Source organism: Carassius auratus, unplaced genomic scaffold (assembly GCF_003368295.1).
Source record: "Carassius auratus strain Wakin unplaced genomic scaffold, ASM336829v1 scaf_tig00214679, whole genome shotgun sequence".
Lineage (NCBI taxonomy): Eukaryota > Metazoa > Chordata > Actinopteri > Cypriniformes > Cyprinidae > Carassius > Carassius auratus.
This window is the reverse complement of record NW_020527765.1, coordinates 3783-29587: the sequence shown is the minus strand read 5'-3', so window position 1 is coordinate 29587 and position 25805 is coordinate 3783. Positions and strand designations below refer to the sequence as shown.

Genomic DNA, 25805 nt, shown 5'->3' with positions numbered 1-25805 from the left:
AAGCACCTATGTATGAGGAAGGATGTGATGCTGCATATGTCAGTCAATGGTCATGTGGCAGCGCCGCCATGCTGCTGTACCAGAAGTTAAGTTTGACAGCCCTAGTTTAAATTGATTACTGAGTGTCTGTGCAGCACAACATGGTTATCATCTAACAAGTTAACTTCTCCGCTTCAACAGGCTCAGTCAGCTTTCAGTGTGCACATTTCAGAATTTGCATATTTCATTAGCCCGTGTTTGATGTTAAACAATAGCAAAGCTCATTACACAGCTGTTGCGGCGTCTATGTGTTTGTATGAATGTCTGTTTACTTATTTATTTTACATAATAGATTTTTTTTTGTGACTTGCTATTTTTCAAAAACCTTTTTGTGAGATTTGCCTTGACTAAATACAAATTACAATTATTTTCACAGGGCCATTATGTCCACAAGGAGGATGAGGAAAAAGCCTATAGATGATGCAAAGACATACATTCTGTCTTGCACTGACAAGGATGGGTTTATGCCAGATTCATTGACCATTACAAAGGTAAGTTGCAGAAGATTCCTTGACACAACTTGTGCATTTCAAAAGCATGGTAACATGGTAACATGGTAGATCGATATAATACACATCCGATCATCTAATCACTTGAATGTCCAAACCATAAAACAAATACAACTGACAAAGTTTAGTGAAGTCGGAAGGCTCACATCGCTTTGCTTTTATGCCACTGACTGGACGGGGCAGAGTCATGTGTCTACACACATGCTAGTATGCTTTTAAGGGGGAAGTGTTAACAGGATTTAAAAAAACCCGAAATAACCGACATGGGAAAATTACGTCGGTTAGAGGTTATGAATTTCGGTTTTGAGTAAGTTGCATGATGTTCTTACGCTTCACTGGTGTTACCTGCACTAAATGGTACACGGCACTCTCAGTTTAAAACAGTCATAACCTAGTATTACCTTGGATACCCACGCTCTATTATAGTCTTTCAGGCCCTTCTAAAAAAGAAAAGTGGAAAAAAATAAACACAGAGCTCCTCTGACCCTTAAAGATGTAAAGGAAGTCGATGGAAGGACGTCTACATCAAGATTTCTCTGAATGGTAAAGACAATCAGTTTGACTAGTATTACATACTTTTATACTTATTATTTAATGTAGATTACATTAACGGAGATTTACTTGGTGATTTTAATCCCGTCCGAATCTGCCACGTCTGTGTTTTTCTCACACAACCTCTGTGATAATTCCAGAGCAAATTACCTACTGTTTTTCAGCAAACTCAGTGATCCTCTGAGAAAACTAATCCCGTCCGAATGCGAATGTCTGTGATTGCCGGTGATATTTTATTTCACAACACTGTCCTTGTGTGTTTTGGCCAACGTGAATTACCGTAGATGCTCTTACGCGTGTGTTTGATATATTTGCTTAGCGGCAAATAAATAATAATAAAAAATAATAAATCAAGAGCAAGATCAAGTAAACTGTTAATACCGGCTATTGTAATATCAGCATCAGGTAAGATTACTCACGTTCATTTATGTACTCAGTTACACAATGTTTTAATTACATTTAATAAAATAAAAAAGGGAACCAAGTTAAACTAAAGGAACCACACATTAACATGGTTTTGTTATACTAGCCATTTAGTATCTATTGTGTAATAATACTAAGGCAATCATTCTGAATGAATGCAATGCACGCATACAGAGCGCGTGATCTCTGTGACGCCCAGATGCACAATCAGACCCTCCCACCTCTGTAATAAACACGGAGGTGTTAGTCCCGTCCGAATTGGTACATGAAAATCAAAGACTTCAGGTGGTAAGAATCGAAACTCAAACGTAGTTTAGAAAACTAGTCCCGTCCGAATAGGGCTTTAGTCTACTTTTTTTTTTTTATCAGTTTACAGTGGTATTTGAGATCAACGTTTGCTATCATGTGGTGTTCTTGCCTTGTTTCACGTTGTGGTTTTTTTAGACATTCAAATTTGTGAACGATTCCAGCGTAAAATGATTAGCACAGACACCTAACTTTAAGCCAGTGGGAAGGGTTGTAGGAACCGCGTCATTAAAAATGAATTTAATCCACTGGTCCCTGACAGCTTGGTCCGTTCTTGGGAGAGAATACACATTTAAGTTACATGCTGATTCTGACAGTCAACAACAGAGCAACTCACATTTGCACTACATTTCTGCATCTTTCGAGACTGAATATGAGGGGAGAGGGGCAGGGCGGGCTTCCTGCACCATAGGTCTGCGGTGTCCATATATGGTATTAAAATCTCGTATTTGAGTGCGCGTGCACGTGGGCTGGTTTACGAACCCAGGGGTAAACAAATGCTTCACTTTTAAATATCGGCTTCCCGGCCAGTGTATAATCGTTAGGCAATCATAACATACATTGATTCTCGTGGAAAAGTGAATATTACAGGTCATGACTCCTTTAAGGGAACCGAACGGAGCATAGACAGGACCTCAGTGATGCATTGATGTGGATGGGTATGCATCAAAAACATTCTTTGGCCACATAAAGTCTGTTTCCAAAAAAGCGACGGATATACCTGTTTAGAGTATCACAACGGGAGAGTGACTGAGGCGATGCGCCTGCGGGTAATTACACTCTACTAGACGCAAAGAACCTCCAACCTCACTTATGAAAATACTGTAGTATCTCTTTTTTGAGGCCAGAATGCGAAATGATTTAAATTATTCATATATAGTTGCTAGGAAGAGGAGTGTTTGCACACACCCCATTGAACCGGGGACTTCGTGTTGGAGTACAGGGGTAACTCTCACACAGGTGGAATGCAAGTCAAGAAAATACTCAGAGATTGAAAGCACATTTCTCTTTGACTTTCAGTGGCAGAATCATCACTTATGGTAAACATTGAAAGATGGATGTTTTGTATTGATTTAGAGAAATTACAAGTAACCCTGAAAACAAGGGTTTAATACTTGATTAATGAATAAGCACAAAAACTCTTAAATTCTTTTGAAAATAACTCTTTCAATAAAACTTTTAAAAAGATGTAAACTTTACCATTTTTTCTGATACTTTTCAGCCTGGATTGCATCTGAAGAAGATGGATCTCTCGGAAGATTGGTCAACTGACAACACACAAAAATCCAAATTGCGTTATGAAAAAATCATAGTTGACGACAACCACATTTGTGCCTTTTCTCTCTCTGAAGAAAATAGAAATAGGAGATGAAATTGATTACAACTATGGTGATTCAAAATGGCCTTGGCGCAGTAAGGTGAATTGGTTAGATTAAGTATAGAGATTTCTTTTTTAAAAAAATTTTGTTGCAAGAGCAAATTTTGTATTTCTCCAATATTAACGCATGTTTCCAATATTACTCTTTAACTGTCTATGGAAATGCGTTTAATCTTTGATCTGTGATGTGGCTGTTAAAATGAGTTCTTCTTTATCTGCCAATCCAGTTGAAAAAAAACCAAGCTCCAGCCGCAGCATTAGAGAATGAGACTAGCCCTGTTCCTCAGATGCCTAAATGATGGACCAAACCCAGATCGACCTGCACACAGGTAACAGTAACATTCAAACACATTCATCTATGCCTGACATGTATGTGGTGGTGTTCTACTACTAAAGTGGCTTTATATTGGCTGTTAAAAGCCAGATAATGTCACACACACCCCGGCATGTTTCCAGTCATGTTCTTATGGGGTCCTTCCATCTTCCAAATACATTTGTTTCTCTAGTCTCTCCTTTACACACTCCGTATGTCTGTAGTCTGACCCATGTGGGGCCCTTCCGTCCAGTTCTTACTGTAATTGTTTTTAATGCACTATGGCAACACCTGACATGACCTCAACTGTGATTTTAACATTCGTAATTGTATACTGTATCTGAGCTGTTAGATGTTTAAAGCAATATTTTGATTTGATCCACTGCAAACTCCTGGAATAGACGTGAGCTGCTTTTTAGTCCATGCTCCTCAGTCGAGAGTGTGCATGCGAGCGAGAGAGAGAGAGAGAGAGAGAAGAGCGCGAGAGAGCTTGCGCGATAGAGAGTGTGTGCGATAGAGAGAGAGAGTGTGTGTGTGTATGTGCGCGAGCGAGAGAGAGAGAGAGAGAGAGCGCAAGAGAGAGCTTGCGCGATAGAGAGTGTGGGCGATAGAGAGTGTGTGCGATAGAGAGAGAGAGTGTGTGTGTGTATGCGCGCGAGCCGAGAGAGAGAGAGAGAGAGAGCGCAAGAGAGAGCTTGCGCGATAGAGAGTGTGGGCGATAGAGAGTGTGTGCGATAGAGAGAGAGAGTGTGGTGTGTGTATGCGCCGCATCGCGAGAGAGAGATCGTGCGCGAGAGAGAGAGAGAGTCATAGAGAGAGAGAGAGAGCCCCCGGCCCGCACGCCTCACAGTCTTCAAACAACACAAGCACTAGGGGTGTCACGATTCTCCAAATCCTCCGATTCGATTGCATTTTCGATTCTAAGCTCACGGTTCGATTCGATTCTCCGATTTTTACATTTATTCTTTTAAAGCACAGATTGTCATTTTTCAAACTAGACTTTTATGCAATATAATATCTGACCTTTGTTTGCAATGTACCACACTACACTGTCAAATTTTAAACTTTTATTAACAACATAATGTAACAATAACTTATATCTTTAGTCAATTGAAAACTTAAAATAAACTGCCATCCAGTTTCTCTTTTGTAAGTGTAGTCTTATTCACAAAAGATATAACGATGTATCTATTTAAAAGATGAAAGATAAAACACTTGTTAAACACTTCGCTGTCATTCATTTAGATTTAGATTTATATATATATATATATATGTATGTATGTGTGTGTGTGTGTGTGTGCATCATTACAGTCTGTAAAATATGTGTATCTCTTATTACAAGACTGCAATCACTAGCAATCAGAAGAATTCCAGTTAATCAAGTATCTACAAAAGATCTACTCTATAAACAATGCATTAAATTACATTAAAGACAAAAATAAATTAAACAAGCAAAATAAATGATTACTCACATGTATCTGGTCCACTGATGAAGTCATGGGTCAAGTCAAGTGAATTATTAATCATTTTCTAACAGGCGTCGAATACTGACTTTAGAAAAGGGGAATAACCGATGACATTTGAGATAACAACTAAAACAGCAAGCTCCGCCCACGACTGACAAAAATAAAATTGTTCGCCGGCGAGCAGAGGTGAGATGATCGAGCGCGAGGATGTGGAGAATGAGCATGCGCCGCCGCGAGGGCTTGTATTGCGCGCAGAGTACAATGTCGCGCACGGTGCGAGAGTTTGAAATGAGCTCAACGGGCTCCTGTTTCTTCGCATCCGATTCAGTTTTCCTCTCGCGGAAGCCATATAGCGCGCGCGCCACGCAATCAGTTGAATGCTCGGTTATTTTAGTCATTGATTTGCCGTCATACAACATGGGGGCGTGGCAGAATCGACGATTCCATTTTTTAATTCGAGTTTGAGACTGTGACTTAATTTCGATCGATTTCGATTTAAAATCGAAATCGTGACACCCCTAACAAGCACTGTCTTGCTCTCTCTCCCTCGCGCATATTAATCACTTGACACGATAGTGTTGATGTTTAAATCATTTAAAATGAGAATGTAAGTGTGCTCACCCCAAAATTTGATTAGATTTCATATCGCAATATATATCGCAGAAAAATAAAATATCGCAATGTCATTTTTTCCCAATACCGTGCAGCCCTACTTCATACAGTTCTAAGTGTCTTCTTGTCTGTCTATTTCAGGTGAAAGGCCTTCAGACTCCAGCCGCAGCATTAGAGAATGAGACTAGCCCTGTTCCTCAGATGCTAAATGATGGACCAAACCCAGATCAGACCTGCACACAGGTAAAAGTACATTCAAACACATTCATCTATGCTGACATGTATGTGGTGGTGTTCTACTACTAAAGTGGCTTTATATTGGCTGTTAAAAGCCAGATAATGTCACACACACACCGGCATGTTTCCAGTCATGTTCTTATGGGGTCCTTCCATCTTCCAAATACATTTGTTTCTCTAGTCTCTCCTTTACACACTCATATGTCTGTAGTCTGTCCCATGTGGGGCCCTTCCGTCCAGTTCTTACTGTAATTGTTTTTAATGCACTATGGCAACACCTGACATGACCTCAACTGTGATTTTAACATTCGTAATTGTATACTGTATCTGAGCTGTTAGATGTTTAAAGCAATATTTTGATTTGATCCACTGCAAACTCCTGGAATAGACGTGAGCTGCTTTTTAGTCCATGCTCTCAGTCGAGAGTGTGCATGCGAGCGAGAGAGAGAGAGAGAGAGAGAGAGAGCGCAAGAGAGAGCGAGTGAGAGAGAGAGAGCGAGTGAGAGAGAGAGCGCAAGAGAGAGCGAGAGAGAGAGCGCGAGAGAGAGCTTGCGTGATAGTGTGCGTGCGCGCCCGAGAGAGAGAGTGTGCGTGCGCGCGAGAGAGAAAGCACGAGAAAGCGCGAGAGAGAGAGAGAGCCCCGGCCGCACGCTCACAGTCTTCAAACAACACAAGCACTGTCTTGCTCTCTCTCCCTCGCGCATATTAATCACTTGAGACGATAGTGTTGATTTTTAAATAATTTAAAATGAGAATGTTAGTGTGCTCACCCCATTTTTGTTTGTAAGAAAAACATTTATTCGATTTCATATCGCAATATATATCGCAGAAAAATAAAATATCGCAATGTCATTTTTTCCCAATACCGTGCAGCCCTACTTCATACAGTTCTAAGTGTCTTCTTGTCTGTCTATTTCAGGTGAAAGGCCTTCAGACTCCAGCCGCAGCATTAGAGAATGAGACTAGCCCTGTTCCTCAGATGCTAAATGATGGACCAAACCCAGATCAGACCTGCACACAGGTAAAAGTACATTCAAACACATTCATCTATGCTGACATGTATGTGGTGGTGTTCTACTACTAAAGTGGCTTTATATTGGCTGTTAAAAGCCAGATAATGTCACACACACACCGGCATGTTTCCAGTCATGTTCTTATGGGGTCCTTCCATCTTCCAAATACATTTGTTTCTCTAGTCTCTCCTTTACACACTCATATGTCTGTAGTCTGTCCCATGTGGGGCCCTTCCGTCCAGTTCTTACTGTAATTGTTTTTAATGCACTATGGCAACACCTGACATGACCTCAACTGTGATTTTAACATTCGTAATTATATACTGTATCTGAGCTGTTAGATGTTTAAAGCAATATTTTGATTTGATCCACTGCAAACTCCTGGAATAGACGTGAGCTGCTTTTTAGTCCATGCTCTCAGTCGAGAGTGTGCATGCGCGCGAGCGTGAGAGAGAGAGCGCAAGAGAGAGCGTGTGCGCGCGCGAGAGAGAGAGAGAGAGAGAGAGAGAGAGAGCGTGTGCGCGCGAGAGAGCAAGCGAGAGAGAGAGAGAGCACGAAAGAGAGCGAGTGAGAGAGAGAGCTTGCGCGATAGAGTGTGCGTGCGCGAGAGAGAGCGCGAGAGAGAGACAGAGTGACAGAAAGAGAGAGTGCGAGAGAGCGTGTGCGACAGAGAGAGAGAGTCATAGAGAGAGAGAGAGAGCCCCGGCCGCACGCTCACAGTCTTCAAACAACACAAGCACTGTCTTGCTCTCTCTCCCTCGCGCATATTAATCACTTGAGACGATAGTGTTGATGTTTAAATCATTTAAAATGAGAATGTAAGTGTGCTCACCCCAAAATATGATAAGATTTCATATCGCAATATATATCGCAGAAAAATAAAATATCGCAATGTCATTTTTTTCCAATACCGTGCAGCCCTACTTCATACAGTTCTAAGTGTCTTCTTGTCTGTCTATTTCAGGTGAAAGGCCTTCAGACTCCAGCCGCAGCATTAGAGAATGAGACTAGCCCTGTTCCTCAGATGCTAAATGATGGACCAAACCCAGATCAGACCTGCACACAGGTAAAAGTACATTCAAACACATTCATCTATGCTGACATGTATGTGGTGGTGTTCTACTACTAAAGTGGCTTTATATTGGCTGTTAAAAGCCAGATAATGTCACACACACACCGGCATGTTTCCAGTCATGTTCTTATGGGGTCCTTCCATCTTCCAAATACATTTGTTTCTCTAGTCTCTCCTTTACACACTCGTATGTCTGTAGTCTGACCCATGTGGGGCCCTTCCGTCCAGTTCTTACTGTAATTGTTTTTAATGCACTATGGCAACACCTGACATGACCTCAACTGTGATTTTAACATTCGTAATTGTATACTGTATCTGAGCTGTTAGATGTTTAAAGCAATATTTTGATTTGATCCACTGCAAACTCCTGGAATAGACGTGAGCTGCTTTTTAGTCCATGCTCTCAGTCGAGAGTGTGCATGCGCGCGAGCGAGAGAGAGAGAGAGAGAGCGCAAGAGAGAGCGAGTGTGAGAGAGAGAGAGAGAGAGAGAGAGAGAGCGTGTGCGCGCGAGAGAGCAAGCGAGAGAGAGAGAGAGCGCGAAAGAGAGCGAGTGAGAGAGAGAGAGAGCGCGAAAGAGAGCGTGCGCGAGAGAGAGAGTGTGCGTGCGATAGAGAGAGCGCGAGAGAGAGACAGAGTGACAGAAACAGAGAGTGCGAGAGATCGTGCGCGAGAGAGTCATAGAGAGAGAGAGAGAGCCCCGGCCGCATGCTCACAGTCTTCAAACAACACAAGCACTGTCTTGCTCTCTCTCCCTTGCGCATATTTATCACTTGAGACGATAGTGTTGATGTTTAAATCATTTAAAATGAGAATGTTAGTGTGCTCACCCCATTTTTGTTTGTAAGAAAAAAAATGATTCGATTTCATATCGCAATATATATCGCAGAAAAATAAAATATCGCAATGTCATTTTTTCCCAATACCGTGCAGCCCTACTTCATACAGTTCTAAGTGTCTTCTTGTCTGTCTATTTCAGGTGAAAGGCCTTCAGACTCCAGCCGCAGCATTAGAGAATGAGACTAGCCCTGTTCCTCAGATGCTAAATGATGGACCAAACCCAGATCAGACCTGCACACAGGTAAAAGTACATTCAAACACATTCATCTATGCTGACATGTATGTGGTGGTGTTCTACTACTAAAGTGGCTTTATATTGGCTGTTAAAAGCCAGATAATGTCACACACACACCGGCATGTTTCCAGTCATGTTCTTATGGGGTCCTTCCATCTCCCAAATACATTTGTTTCTCTAGTCTCTCCTTTACACACTCATATGTCTGTAGTCTGTCCCATGTGGGGCCCTTCCGTCCAGTTCTTACTGTAATTGTTTTTAATGCACTATGGCAACACCTGACATGACCTCAACTGTGATTTTAACATTCGTAATTGTATACTGTATCTGAGCTGTTAGATGTTTAAAGCAATATTTTGATTTGATCCACTGCAAACTCCTGGAATAGACGTGAGCTGCTTTTTAGTCCATGCTCTCAGTCGAGAGTGTGCATGCGCGCGAGCGTGAGAGAGAGAGCGCAAGAGAGAGCGAGTGAGAGAGAGAGAGAGAGAGAGAGAGAGAGAGAGAGCGAGTGAGAGAGAGAGCGCAAGAGAGAGCGAGTGTGAGAGTGAGAGAGAGAGCTTGCGCGATAGTGTGCGCGCGCGCGAGAGAGAGAGAGAAAGCGCAAGAGAGAGAGAGAGCCCCGGCCGCACGCTCACAGTCTTCAAACAACACAAGCACTGTCTTGCTCTCTCTCCCTCGCGCATATTAATCACTTGAGACGATAGTGTTGATTTTTAAATAATTTAAAATGAGAATGTAAGTGTGCTCACCCCATTTTTGTTTGTAAGAAAAAAATTTATTCGATTAAATATATCAATAAATCGCAGAAAAATAAAATATCGCAATGTCATTTTTTCCCAATACCGTGCAGCCCTACTTCATACAGTTCTAAGTGTCTTCTTGTCTGTCTATTTCAGGTGAAAGGCCTTCAGACTCCAGCCGCAGCATTAGAGAATGAGACTAGCCCTGTTCCTCAGATGCTAAATGATGGACCAAACCCAGATCAGACCTGCACACAGGTAAAAGTACATTCAAACACATTCATCTATGCTGACATGTATGTGGTGGTGTTCTACTACTAAAGTGGCTTTATATTGGCTGTTAAAAGCCAGATAATGTCACACACACACCGGCATGTTTCCAGTCATGTTCTTATGGGGTCCTTCCATCTTCCAAATACATTTGTTTCTCTAGTCTCTCCTTTACACACTCGTATGTCTGTAGTCTGACCCATGTGGGGCCCTTCCGTCCAGTTCTTACTGTAATTGTTTTTAATGCACTATGGCAACACCTGACATGACCTCAACTGTGATTTTAACATTCGTAATTGTATACTGTATCTGAGCTGTTAGATGTTTAAAGCAATATTTTGATTTGATCCACTGCAAACTCCTGGAATAGACGTGAGCTGCTTTTTAGTCCATGCTCTCAGTCGAGAGTGTGCATGCGAGCGAGAGAGAGAGAGAGAGAGAGAGAGCGCAAGAGAGAGCGAGTGAGAGAGAGAGAGCGAGTGAGAGAGAGAGAGCGAGTGAGAGAGAGAGCGCAAGAGAGAGCGAGTGTGAGAGTGAGAGAGAGAGCTTGCGCGATAGAGTGTGCGTGCGCGAGCGAGAGAGAGAGAGAGAGAGCGCGAGAGAGAGCGAGTGAGAGAGAGAGAGCGAGTGAGAGAGAGAGAGCGAGTGAGAGAGAGAGCGCAAGAGAGAGCGAGTGTGAGAGTGAGAGAGAGAGCTTGCGCGATAGAGTGTGCGTGCGCGAGCGAGAGAGAGAGAGAGAGAGCGCGAGAGAGAGCTTGCGTGATAGTGTGTGCGCGCGCGCGCGAGAGAGAGAAAGCGCAAGAGAGAGAGAGAGCCCCGGCCGCACGCTCACAGTCTTCAAACAACACAAGCACTGTCTTGCTCTCTCTCCCTCGCGCATATTTATCACTTGAGACGATAGTGTTGATTTTTAAATAATTTAAAATGAGAATGTAAGTGTGCTCACCCCATTTTTGTTTGTAAGAAAAAAATTTATTCGATTAAATATATCAATAAATCGCAGAAAAATAAAATATCGCAATGTCATTTTTTCCCAATACCGTGCAGCCCTACTTCATACAGTTCTAAGTGTCTTCTTGTCTGTCTATTTCAGGTGAAAGGCCTTCAGACTCCAGCCGCAGCATTAGAGAATGAGACTAGCCCTGTTCCTCAGATGCTAAATGATGGACCAAACCCAGATCAGACCTGCACACAGGTAAAAGTACATTCAAACACATTCATCTATGCTGACATGTATGTGGTGGTGTTCTACTACTAAAGTGGCTTTATATTGGCTGTTAAAAGCCAGATAATGTCACACACACACCGGCATGTTTCCAGTCATGTTCTTATGGGGTCCTTCCATCTTCCAAATACATTTGTTTCTCTAGTCTCTCCTTTACACACTCGTATGTCTGTAGTCTGTCCCATGTGGGGCCCTTCCGTCCAGTTCTTACTGTAATTGTTTTTAATGCACTATGGCAACACCTGACATGACCTCAACTGTGATTTTAACATTCGTAATTGTATACTTTATCTGAGCTGTTAGATGTTTTAAAGAATCTTTTTTTATTTGAATTTTGATTTTAAATATTTTGGTTTGATGCACTGAAATCCCCTGTAATGGTCAATTGGACCATGGATCAATGCTCATGGGGCTTTAAAGTAGTCAGGTAACCTTATTTGGTTATAATGGCCAGGTAATGTAACACACACTGGCATCTTTCCAGTCCCATTCTTGTGGAGCACCTTTTAATGCATTATGGTAACATCTGGGGAGAAAAAAGAAGAAAATCTGCATACTGGGTTAAAGCTCACAGTTACCTTTTTATTGACTAAATAACAAACGTTTCAATCCAAATGGTCTTCCTTAGGCAACTATATGATTGTATTGTAATACTAAAGTATCGCTGTACTCTTGATTTTAACATTTATAATTGTAGACTGTCTAAAAGGGCTGATGTTTATATTTCTGGATTTAGATTTTTAGTCAGACCATGCCATGTTTTTTTGGCCAACCTTTCTAATTCAATACTTAATGAATTTGTTTATTTTTAGGTATTTACTGTCCAAGGATTTTCACTGGTTGATTATCCATATAGTGATGAAACTGATGAGGATGGTATGGAAAACGAACCTCCCACCCCACACCTGGATGTCATTTTAGGGCAGAATGATATTGGACCAGATGTTTCAAATCATTTGTACGATTCAGATGAAACTGTTGTGAAAGAAACTTGTGATGAGGCTTCTCCAAGCAACCATTCCAACAATCAATCGGATGATGAACTTGTTCCACCACTGAGACGCACAAAAAGCATTATGGTAAGCCCCAAAACACATTTTAACAATATAATTAACTTGTTTATGTGATAAATTTTGTGCCACTAATAAGCAAATTTGAATAATTTTATATTTGAATGGGAAACATTCACTTTGAACCTGAATCGATTGTTTTGAACGATTGCTTTTAAAATCTGAATCTAAATGGACTCATTTGAAATTGAATATTGGATTGACATAAACACCTGCAGGAGTGATGTCCAGTGATCAGCGCTCAGGTGTGTGCTTAAAAAAAAAAAAAAGATACAACGTGCCCAGTGGTGTAGGCTACTGGTCAGCCAGCATACCGGGACAAACCCTGGTAGGCCGACGCTATCACTCCCAGACGCCGCAGCCGGTCTCTGTTGCCAAAATCCGGTCGAGTCCTCCTCCTCGCCTGGTGCATTAATTATCAATTAAATAGAGATCACCAACAATCAATCAGTAATCATTTATTAGAGAAGCTCAACTCTTCTTTTCTAAATGATTGCTGATTTTTAATTGATAGGGAGACATTTGTAAGGTGAGGAAGACACTTCGGTAAATTACTGACTAATCTCTCCCTCTCTCTTGAGTAGTTCCACGTCTATGGTAAATGGTAAATGGACTGCATTTATATAGCGCTTTCAACAGACCACATGGCCATCCAAAGCGCTTTACAAGTTGCCTCACATTCACCCATACACACTCATTCACACACCGACTGCAGTGTCAGCCATTCAAGGCTCCATCCAGCTCGTCGGGAGCAGCTGGGGTTAGGTGTCTTGCTCAAGGACACCTCCACACTTGGTCAGGTGGAGCCGGGGATTGAACCACCAACCTTCCGGCTTGTAGACAACCTACATGAACCACTGAGCCACTGCCATTAGTCATTAAATTTAAGAATCAAATGCATGAAAACTGAAACGTTACTCTTTTTTTAATAATGTTGTCAACGTTTACCCCACCTGGAAGGCAGTTTGGACATGGGCCTCAGCAGGTGGATGGAGGGGTAATATTGGTCAATAATTTTCATAGGTGTCTAGCTCACCTGACAACCTCTGAATGGTCTCCCTATCAAGTAAAAATACAGCAATCATACAGCAAAATATCTCCATGTCTCCATTTTTGCAGATGGATAGAGTACAAGATTTTACCCACAGTCTCTATGATAGTGACAGCCCAGAGGAGACTACTTTTTTTAAGCCTGAAAGGGATTCACAGAAGCTGAGAAGAAGGTCTTGCCGTCCCGTAAGTCTTTTTTTTGGGGGGGGGGGGGGGGGATGGGGGTGTTTCTTTTGTGTTTCTTTTGTGTTTTCATGATTGTGAAAATGTCTGTTGCTCTTGCTAGTGAGTCTGATGGGGATTCTTATAATTTGTAAATTTACTTGTACCGAAAATGGTCCATACAGATTTTTCTTCATTTAGTATCCTGAGCCTGTTCAATCAGTATATTCAGGTTTATATTTAATGTTGCAAAAATAGTTATTAACAGATGTGTGTTTGTTTTTAAAGATTCAGATGAATCTCATGGAATCGGATGACTCAAACTTAGGTAGCGAAGAGGAGTATATTCCAAATCCCATAGATGAAAGCACAGAAAGTGATAGCAGTATGGAATTAACCCTGGGAAAGGAAAAAAAGAACAAAGGTGCATCATCCAGTCAGAGCAAGTTTAAGCCCAGAGAGAGAAGTAGATCTTCCAGAGAGAGTGGAAGCGAGTCCTCCAGACAGAGCAAGTCTAAGCCCAGGGAAAGTGGAAGTAGATCCTCCAGAGAGAGTGGAAGCGAGTCCTCCAGACAGAGCAAGTCTAAGCCCAGGGAAAGTGGAAGTAGATCCTCCAGAGAGAGTGGAAGCGAGTCCTCCAGACAGAGCAAGTCTAAGCCCAGGGAAAGTGGAAGTAGATCCTCCAGAGAGAGTGGAAGCGAGTCCTCCAGACAGAGCAAGTCTAAGCCCAGGGAAAGTGGAAGTAGATCCTCTAGTCATAGCCAATTTGACTTTAGCCAGAGAAGACTTTTGGAAAGATGTCATGATCCCACACAAAGATTTCCAAATAGCAGAGTTGATGGGAATGAAAAGGAAATCGCAACATATTCTGAAAACAACGTTTCAGTGCCCCTGGAAGAAGAGCAGTATATCATTGTCAGTCCAACTTTAAAGAAAGATGATGGATCCAGAAGCTATAACAAGAAACATTTCTGCTTTTATTGCAGGAAGTTTGTCCAGAAAATGTCAAGACACTTGTGGCGTAAACACCAAGATGAATTGGATGTTGCGAAAGCATTCAGTTTTCCAAAAAACTCAAAGGAAAGAAAACTACAATTGGACTACATACGAAATAAGGGAAATTTCGAGCACAACAGTCATGTTTTGGAAACACAAAAAGGAAAACTAATCCCATGTAAACAACCAGGAAAAAAATCAGAGGGACATAAATTTGCACATTGCATTCACTGCTATGGGCTGTTCTCAAGAAGAGCGATGTGGCGGCATTTCAAGGTCTGCAGCTTCAAACCCGAAAGTACTAAACCAGGTAAAAATAGAGTTCAGGCATTGTGTGCTTTCGCTGAACCTTCTCCATCGGAATATACAGACGCGTATTGGAAGTTCTTGAGTGTAATGATTCAGGACAAGATTGCAGTTGCAATTAAAGGAGACAACTGCATCCTCAATTATGGTTTCAGGTTGTTCAAAAAGAATGAGAAGATAGTCAGTCAACACCAGTATATACGCCAAAAACTGAGAGAACTTGGCAGGCTTTTATTGGAAGCTAAAAAAATCACACATGTGAAGACCATTCAAGAACTCATCAAACCTGAACAGTACTCCCAGGTTGTCAGAGCTGCAAAGAACCTATCTGGATTCAGTGAGGAAACTGGCATATACCAATGTCCCTCTCTTGCACGCAAGGTAGGGCACAGCCTGCATTCGTTGGCTATGTTTATCAAGTCTGAAGGACTGAAAAAGAAAGATAAAGAAACCATTAAAGATGCTGAGGAGTTTGCACAGTTGTATTTAGAGAGTTGGAGGTTTGATATTGCAGGCCAGGCATTAACCCAGCTTAACCGGGCCAAATGGAATGCACCGCAACTTTTACCTCTTACACAAGATATCCAAAGGCTACATTGCTATCTAGAAGAAAAACTGCAGCAACATCTCAAAGATTTAAAAGAACATCGTTCATCCACAAATTGGAAGGAACTTGCAAAAGTAACGCTGACTCAAGTTATGCTTTTTAATCGGCGGAGAGCAGGTGAAGTGTCCCGAATGCGCCTGTCTGCATACTTATCGAAGGACACATCAGAGGAACAGGGAGATGTAAATTTGGCCCTCACAGCGCTTGAGCAGAAGCTCTGCAGGCATTTTGTGCGAATAGCAATTGTTGGAAAAAGAGGAAGGAAGGTTCCTGTTCTTCTAACCCCATCAATGAGAGAATCACTTGATGCTCTTACTGAGAGCAGAGAAGAATGTGGGGTGCTGAAGGACAATGAATATCTGTTTGCATTGCCACAATCTGACCATTACCTCAGGGCTTGTGACTGCTTGAGGCAATTTGTCAGTGAATGTGCAGACATAAAAAATCCTCAAGCGCTAACATCAATTCAACTGAGGAAACATATTGCTACCCTGTCTACTGTTCTGAACCTTAAAACCACCGAGCTCGACCAGTTGGCAGACTTCCTTGGTCATAATATCGCTGTTCACAGGAAACACTACAGGCTCCCAGAAAGCACCCTACAATTAGCCAAAGTAAGTAAAGTCCTTCTGGCAATGGAACAAGGACGCCTAGGAGATTACAAAGGAAAGAGCCTCGATGAAATACAAGTCGATGTAAATGGTAATTAACTTTATATTCTTGAAGGCACAATATATGACATTTAGTCTTCCACATTCAGAAAACAACTATTTACCATGTAAAACATAGGGCAGTAATGGTGACGGGATAAGATATAATACTACTGTTGTATACTCTTGCAGATTGCCCATAGTTTCAGCTTTCCAAACTCATTTTTTTTTTAATCAATTATCATTTTAGAGACCATTGACATGGAGGGACCTTTAGCAGAGGACATTGAAGGTATGTGTATACAATGTTCCTAAATTGATTCTAAATGATCCGTTTTAGATATTTTGTGTATTGTATTCTTAAGTTATTTCCCTCTCCAGATGTCAGTATGCTAGGAGAAGATGGGTCAGATGATGAGGTCAGCATGTCATCCACGCAAGAATGTACCTCCACATCACAAAGTCAAAACCAGGGAGTGTCTGCCACCGGTGAGCTTGAACGCAATTCTTACCTTTCATGCATTTCACACAGCACATTGCAAAAATTTGAAAATCAACAACTCCACCTCCCTCCTTTGTCCCACCCGCCTCTTTCTCCTGCAACTCTGTCAGGAGACCTGTCCGATGCAGAGGCTGCACAATCAGTCAAACACAACCCCAGTTTTAAAACTGAACACTGCGTCAGTACTGCCTGAAATTACAAGTAACATTAACTTTGAGGTTAGCATGAACCCACCTGTTGCTTATAGGTTGCTCTAATCTCTCGGCACGGACTTCATACAGGGATAGCACAGCTACTCCAACACGTCCCTGTCACTACAGAACATCTGGAATGTGCGCGATAAGGTCTGCAGACTTGGTCTGCTTCATGGCAGCAAACAGACTCCACGGTTGTCCGCATTGCTGAGCAGTGACCACACTTGCACTGCAAAGGGTTGCCGACCCTCTCCTCACTGTCAACTCCGTCCGGAGCCGCTGCAGCTCCCTCAACTTCTGCAAAAACAGGTCTCAACCCTCCTCCTCATCACTGGCTCAAACGCATATGCCATTGGGTTAGATGACATCAAATAAACTCGTACAGCCTTGTCTTTTTGACATGTTTCCTCCTCATCTGTGTACTCATACTCGACTCGCTGTAACTGTGTACTCGTACACAGTTGAGGAGGAAATATGTTTGAGTAGCCGTGCAATCCCTGCGTGAAGTCTGCTCTGTGAGATTGGAGCAACCTATAAACAGTAGGTGAGGGCACACTAACCTAAACGTTAATGCTATTTGTAAAGTCAGTAAAAACAGTTGCTTTCTGCCTGATGAAATCAGTTTATCTTATATTGTCCAACATACAATCTTTTCGCCGCACAGCTACTTCAGCAATAGTGGACTGCGTGGGACAGTCTGTTGTCCATACACTATATGAGGAAATATACTGCTTGAGGGCCACTATCCTTTAGGTCTTAGATGTTTCCCTGCTGCAGCACACCTGATTCATTGTGCAGAGCTTGGCAACAAGCTGTTTGATCTATTTAATATGAATCAGGTGTGTTGAAGCAGCAAAACATCTCAGACCTGCAGAATAGTGGCCCTTGAGGACTGGAGTTGCCCATCCCTGGGCTAACATGACAACTAATATTTTCACATCACTAGTCACTTGAAAAGAATTTAGGACGATAGGAGACGGGATGAAATAAACTGTGTCTCTCTTTAAGAGACACAAATCCCATATACTGACTTCTTGTTAAGTGCCTTGAGATGGCATCTGTTGTGAATCGGCGCCATATAAATAAACTGAATTGAAAATTGAATTGAATATACTAAATTATTTTATAAAATAAAACAACCACTGTACTGACGGCTATTACATATTTCATGTAGTGTATACTAGGGCTAAACGATATATCGTTATCGTACCTATATCTAGATATGAGCTTTCAAGATATTACTATCGAAAAAAGCAACGATATAGACGATATAGATTTCCCCTCTCCACACTCACTGTGTGCATACAACTCTGGCAGTCACAACAAACATCAGTTTTACGTGTGCCCTTGACTGCAGCGCTAAAGTCAGCGCGCACACACTAGGGACGTGGGAACTATATTGTGAGAGGGGGGACGGCGTTTCCATGGTGACGCGACATTGCTTGTCACATGACACACTGCAGCAAAAACAGCGCTGAATGAATGATGATATGCTTTTGTCATTTTTTCTTTTTTTATTCAGAATATTCACAAATGTGTTAGCTATGGCATGAAATATCTGATATTCCGATGGTCAAATACATGCAAGTGGAAGTATATTGTTGTTTAAACACCTTTATTACAATTGCGTTAGTTGAGCTGTATGCGCGATGGGCACCGCCGTGTTAGTTTGTGCCGCAGACGCAGTTCAGAGAATCGGATCTGTTTGATTTACAACCTCTATGTTTACAACACGTGAATTCATCCACTTCTCCTGAAATACCTAAAAGTAAGTGTCTGGTGAACTGGGAATAGAATATGTAAACACTGAAGTTACTTACACAATGTGTCTCTGATATGAATAAAACGTGTCCAATTATAATGGAAAGGATTATTATTACCTCTTCCATAGACATCAGTGTGTATTTTAAAAACTCTAAATGTATTGTTTTTTAGTACTTATGTGAATTTATATGTTTGAAACCGAAAATAAACAGTATGTGGTTGAAAACACTGAAAAGTTGTGATATATGACAGCTCTGAGCGCGCCTGTCTCAGTTTGTTATGTGATGCACTTGATCGTACGCTCCAGGAACCAGCCTAGACTGATTACACCTGTGTGATCATATGTGCGAAAGGCTTAAAAACAACAATTTTTGAAATGTAGGCTTAAATCAAACACATTTTAATTCAGATTCTATATATATATATATATATATATATATATATATATATATATATATATATATATATATATATATATATATATATATATATATATATATATATATATATATATATATACATATACATACATACACACACACACAGTGGGGCTCAAAAGTTTGGGCACCCTTTGCAGAATCTGTGAAAATGAGTAATTTTCAAAAAATAAGAGTTCCCCTGTTCCAACGTCTATGCACACTGTACAGAGACGGCGGATAAATTAGAAAGAAAGAAAATGAGTGCGGGAGATAATGCGGCCGGTGGCAGTGCAGAATATGACTTGGTTCCAAAACATAAATCATCTTCCATAATTTGGAAGTATTTTGGTTTCAGAAAAGACGATGTAAACCAGAGTGACGTGTTGTGCAGGTCGTGCTTAGCAAAATAACACGTAGTCATATCGTATTGTATCGAGATATCTGGCAGGATAATTCGAGATATTAAATTTTGTCCATATCTTTCAGCCCTAGTGTATACTACAATAAAGTTATTTCTTTGTCCAGATGTCAGTATGCCAAGAGAAGAGGGGTCAGAAGATGAGGTCAGCATGTCATCCCTGCAAGAATGTTCCTCCACATCACAAGTCCAAAACCGAAGTGTGTCTGCAAAAAAGAGAGGTAAGCTTTGGGGCTTGCACTCTCTTTTGGGCCAGAGCTGCTCATTTATTTTTAAGGGCTTTTACTTTGCTTCCTTGACTCAACACTTGAAATATGTCTGTCCCTCCTTATTGTCTGGTGCCACAAGCCTGACAGTGGCTTGAAAGAAGCTGTTGCAGGAAGAGACCTTGTGAGCCTGCATTGTCGCAGGTTTTAGGGTTGGGGAAAGACTGGCATCATCACCTTTATATCAATAAGAAGTCTGTTGTATGTAAAAAAAAAAAAAAAATCTTTAACACTTTATGGAGTTACTCAGGGAAAAATGCTTGCATTTCCTCCAACAACAGACGTGTACAGAGACCAGTTGAAAAACTCAAACCTCCACATGCAGCTGACTTTATTCAATGACCTTTTAAAAGTGCCTTATAAATAGAAAATATTATCATTATTATTGTTTTTATTATTATTATTTTGTGAAATGCAAGAAAGAATAAAATTGCTTTAAGTGAGAGAGTCTGTGTTTATACTCGAGTTTAGGGTAAAAGCATCCTGTTGCAGTTTCTTTTACAGAATTATAATGTTATGCCGTCAGAAGTACAATGAGCCACTGCAAACCACTCAGTTTAATAAATACAACACGCAAAGAAAAAAGAATGCAATCAAAACAGTTAACTATAAAGTTAAAAAGCAAAACTAAACAGAATGCATCTGAGCAGGCACTCCTTCGTTGCTTTCTGCCTTTCGTTAACCTGTTGCAGCTCTTCCTTCAGCCAGTTGTTGGTCGTTCTCAGGGTGGTTTTGGCAAAAGAGGGAGCACGGGGCTTGGAGAAGCTGGCAGCACAGGGGGGCTGGGGTTTTTCCACCGATTCATGCACTCTTTCAGCAATGTGACCCAAACATCCGTAGACTCGTGATCACTCTGGCCAATCACAAGAGAGTACATCCACTTAGCTGCGTTTGCGTAGCTGGGTAGCACGTCAGGTCCGAAGAGGTGCCCATCAAGCTGCATAATTAAGGATTAATTTGCTTTTTTTTTTTTTTTACCAAACCGGTGTATAAAATGAATTATAATCTCAGTCATGTTATTATGAAGAGTTGTTTATTCCATCAAATAAGAACTTTATTTATTTACATTGTTAACAGTGCAATGTCTGCAGTGTTCTCTCACTCTCCACTGAAATCTGTGTGCTCAGCGTGAAGTCCACCTTTACTTATAGTGGTAATCCCAGAAATGGTTCCTGTCCTCTGAAAAACAGAGGCATTTTCAGTGTTGTGTCCACCAGATTAGAATATAAAGAACAAATGTATCAATTTCTGTACATCTCAAATACCAGTCTGATTTATCACAAGCAAGGTAAATGGCACAAATAGATCATTACCGTAATGAGAGAGGAAGCCAGCTGTGCTTCAAACTTTCTCATGTTCAGTATCTCCTTCTTTGGCATTCTGAGAGCATAGGCTGTGCTGCTTGTAGAGGAGCCAGGCGTTGACTACAGCAAGGGTGATTGTGTGCCAGAAGATGTACAGTATTGTTCAAAATAATAGCAGTACAATGTGACTAACCAGAATAATCAAGGTTTTTAGTATATTTTTTATTGCTATGTGGCAAACAAGTTACCAGTAGGTTCAGTAGATTGTCAGAAAACAAACAAGACCCAGCATTCATGATATGCACGCTCTTAAGGCTGTGCAATTGGGCAATTAGTTGAAAGGGGTGTGTTCAAAAAAATAGCAGTGTCTACCTTTGACTGTACAAACTCAAAACTATTTTGTACAAACATTTTTTTAGCAATCCTGTGAATCACTAAACTAATATTTAGTTGTATGACCACAGTTTTTTAAAACTGCTTGACATCTGGGTGGCATGGAGTCAACCAACTTGTGGCACCTCTCAGCTGTTATTCCACTCCATGATTCTTTAACAACATTCCACAATTCATTCACATTTCTTGGTTTTGCTTCAGAAACAGCATTTTTGATATCACCCCACAAGTTCTCAATTAGATTAAGGTCTGGAGATTGGGCTGGCCACTCCATAACATTAATTTTGTTGGTTTGGAACCAAGACTTTGCCCGTTTACTAGTGTGTTTTGGGTCATTGTCTTGTTGAAACAACCATTTCAAGGGCATGTCCTCTTCAGCATAGGGCAACATGACCTCTTCAAGTATTTTAACATATGCAAACTGATCCATGATCCCTGGTATGCGATAAATAGGCCCAACACCATAGTAGGAGAAACATGCCCATATCATGATGCTTGCACCTCCATGCTTCACTGTCTTCACTGTGTACTGTGGCTTGAATTCAGAGTTTGGGGGTCGTCTCACAAACTGCCTGTGGCCCTTGGACCCAAAAAGAACAATTTTACTCTCATCAGTCCACAAAATGTTCCTCCATTTCTCTTTAGGCCAGTTGATGTGTTCTTTGGCAAATTGTAACCTCTTCTGCACATACCTTTTTTTTAACAGAGGGACTTTGCGGGGGATTCTTGAAAATAGATTAGCTTCACACAGACGTCTTCTAACTGTCACAGTACTTACAGGTAACTCCAGACTGTCTTTGATCATCCTGGAGGTGATCATTGGCTGAGCCTTTGCCATTCTGGTTATTCTTCTATCCATTTTGATGGTTGTCTTCCGTTTTCTTCCACGTCTCTCTGGTTTTGCTCTCCATTTTAAGGCATTGGAGATCATTTTAGCTGAACAGCCTATCATTTTTTGCACCTCTTTATAGGTTTTCCCCTCTCTAATCAACTTTTTAATCAAAGTACGCTGTTCTTCTGAACAATGTCTTGAACGACCCATTTTCCTCAGCTTTCAAATGCATGTTCAACAAGTGTTGGCTTCATCCTTAAATAGGGGCCACCTGATTCACACCTGTTTCTTCACAAAATTGATGACCTCAGTGATTGAATGCCACACTGCTATTTTTTTGAACACACCCCTTTCAACTAATTCAACTAATTGCCCAATTGCACAGCCTTAAGAGCGTGCATATCATGAATGCTGGGTCTCATTTGTTTTCTGAGAATCTACTGAACCTACTGGTAACTTGTTTGCCACGTAGCAATAAAAAAATATACGAAAAACCTTGATTATTCTGGTTAGTCACATTGTACTGCTATTATTTTGAACAATACTGTACATGTACCACCGCCAGGATTTCAGTGCATACTTGTGTTTTGCTGTAAATGAGTCCAACAAATCCACACCTCCCATGTATTTATTGTAGATGCCCACAATGGAAGCCTTTCTAACGTCAATGTAGGTTTTGGCGGCTTTGTCCCAGTGTTGAATCTCCTGAACAGGTTCTGGTCCAGCGAAGGATGACACAAGTGTCACCGCCCTGTTGTTGTACCATTTTTACTGCACAGATGTTGTTTCCCCTCCACTCTGTGGTCAAAGCTTCCTCTGCCCTTCTTCTTCAAGCTCTTCACATGTAAATGTTACAGTTAGATGGGTAGATGCACTTGCCTGGCCTTTCCCACATAATGGATTCCTTGCTCAAGGAGCTTCACTACCAGTGGAACGGAGGTGAAGTAATTGTCTGCCTAGATCTTGTTGTGTTGACCCTTTGGAAATGTGGAGGCAAGCTTCATTACAACATCACCTGAAAATTCACCTGTCATCACCTGACACCCTGAGACTCCAGCTTTCACCCATACTTTAAAGCCTCATGAGCGTAGATTACCTTGCATATACTTCTTGATGCTGCTGAACTTCCCGTTGAAGGGTATCATCATCTTGTCCATGGAATGTGCTCTTCTGGTACCACCTGCAGGCAGTTTTCTCTGAGTGAATCAAGCCGTGGTCTGAGTTTCCAGAGTTTGTCCCTCTTTTCAGTCTCTGGCATGGTTAAATTGTTTACAAAATGTAATGTTCCATCCTCAGGTACATACCCAATGCTGCCTGTATTTCTTTTGTATTAGTGTTGACTGATCTTTCGTCATTTTGAATGCTGTACTCATTCGTATTTGTTGCCAGAGCTTGAACCAAATCTTCTGACACAAACTTTTGGAAGTATTGCAGTGGTGTGTGGAGGGAGGTGACATCATCTGTGAGAGCTTGACCAGAGAAATCAGTGACGTCTGTCATATGGCTTGATGTATTTCTTTGATTGCCCGGGCTCAATATTCACATTAGCTGGACAATCGGTAGGTTCTTGGTTTTCTTTGTCCACATAAGACATCAATATCTGATTCTTCATCACTTGCATCAGTGTCGTCAAAATCGATGTCCACATCACTTTCTCCTTTTTGGATGATGGCCATTAACATTGTGCACATTGTACCGAGGATTTCTCCTTGCTGGTGGCATTCTGAAATGAAAAGATAAAATTTGAGACAAATGTACATTCTATAAACAAATAGCACACATGCCTCATTATGATGTGTTCACACTTTGGACTGAAGCAGCCTATTCACACATCTCACCGGTCACACTATACCTAATGGCTCACCTATAGTAGACTGTGATTGTAATCCTTACAGGAATGCATTCAGCATCCAGTTTACAACAAAATCTAACAGTGATGAACATTTACACCTGTGCCAGAACAAAGCACCAGGAGCATCCCGCACAACTTGGAGGATTGGCCAGGTGTGGCCAGGTGTCTCTTGCAAAAGACCTGGTTAAATAAAGGTTATAGGCCTAATGATAATAAGCACTTTGAATATGAATTGATAAGAACATTTTGTTTATCAGTAGACTAAGAAAGGGCAGATTTGCACAAACAGAATTTTTTTGTTAGAAAGTCATGCAGAATGTGATAGCAAATTATAATGTTTAGATATGGAAATAAATCTTTCAACTTTAGTCTCTAATACAGTATAGAATATGTAATCCGATATAAAGCTAAAGGGTATAAAGCTTAAATCATGTATAATTTGTTGTGAATATTTTCATTTAAGTTCCCCTCAAGATGTTCCTCTTAAATACAGGGCAATTATGACTGCCACTCTCATCCAACATTGTAATATTGCAACATTTATAAAACAAACTCCAAACAAAATGTAGGGTATACTTTCAACATTTACTGTATATGTCCTTGTTATCGACACTGTAATAAACAGAAAAAATTATTCCAAGCATTTTACTTACTTGAAGATGAATCCAGTCCAGTAAATCAAAGGGATGTTGCTTCATCAGAAAGTTGTAAGATGTGCCACTTCTTGACTTAAGGGTGGGCTTTGTATACAAATCCTGGATCCAATTACATGGTGGTAATAAAATGTAGGACCCACAGATCATATTGATGTGGTTGTATAAACAAACAAACAATAAAAAAAAAGATAAAAGGGGTTTTGGGGAGTAACCACAAATGTTGTAATACTGAAACAGTGGGTCTTACGGGGTTAAGTAAGATTAAAATTTATTCATAAAAGAAAACCTACAATGTTTTTTTTTGTTTTTTTTTTGCCTACATAGGAAAACAAACGGCCGTCAAAAGAAGCTGGACCCCAGACGAGTGTGCTGCAGTGGACACACATTTGAGGAGATTTATTGTAATGAATCAAGTTCCTGGTAAAGAAGAGTGTCAGCGCTGTATTACTGCAGAACCTCAAGCTCTCAGAAACAGGGACTGGAAAGCAGTTAAATATTATGTTAAAAATCGCATTACAGCCCTGAGAAGAAAAGTCTAGTGTACCTAATGGAACTGAGGTAAAACCAAAACATTAGAGGTAGGATCTTAAAATGTTTTGTATTTGGTTGTGTTCTGTTGTAACCTTGTTGTTGTTGTTGTTGTTGTTGTAGGGGTTTGCTCAGGTTTTATGGCTGTCCAGTGGCCTACAAATATACAGTTATACAATATACAGTTCTTATTTAATTTAATTTTTTATTTGATGGATGTAGGATGGATGTTGGATGGATATTGAATAGATGTTTGATGGATGGATGGATGTTGGATGGAAGTTCGAGAGCTGGGTGGATGTAGGATAGATGATGGATGAATGTTGGATGGATGTAGGGTAGATGTTGGATGGATGGATGTTGGATGGATGTAGGGTAGATGATGGATGGATGGATGTTGGATGGATGTAGGGTAGATGTTTGATGGATGGATGTTGGATGGATGTAGGGTAGATGATGGATGGATGGATGTTGGATGGATGGATGTAGGGTAGATGATGGCTGGATGGATGTAGGGTAGATGTTGGATGGATGGATGTAGGGTAGATGATGGCTTGATGGATGGATGTTGGATATATGGATGGATCTTGAATAGATGTTGGACA

The 25805-nt window shown here is 41.0% G+C and overlaps 1 protein-coding gene across 1 annotated transcript; it reads left to right on the top strand.

Annotated features, from left to right (window-relative positions):
• The first annotated feature begins 3169 nt into the window (after positions 1–3169).
• LOC113092628 (uncharacterized) lies at positions 3170–25532 on the top strand. The gene is made up of 15 exons (XM_026258294.1): positions 3170–3247; positions 3435–3536; positions 5740–5841; positions 6755–6856; positions 7813–7914; positions 8898–8999; positions 9893–9994; positions 11100–11201; positions 12044–12310; positions 13421–13537; positions 13802–16124; positions 16323–16364; positions 16454–16561; positions 19477–19590; positions 24997–25532. Exons 3-15 carry the CDS (start codon positions 5800–5802, stop codon positions 25209–25211), a joined length of 3738 nt encoding a protein of 1245 aa, XP_026114079.1. The 5' UTR covers positions 3170–3247; positions 3435–3536; positions 5740–5799; the 3' UTR covers positions 25212–25532.
• Positions 25533–25805: the final 273 nt, after the last annotated feature.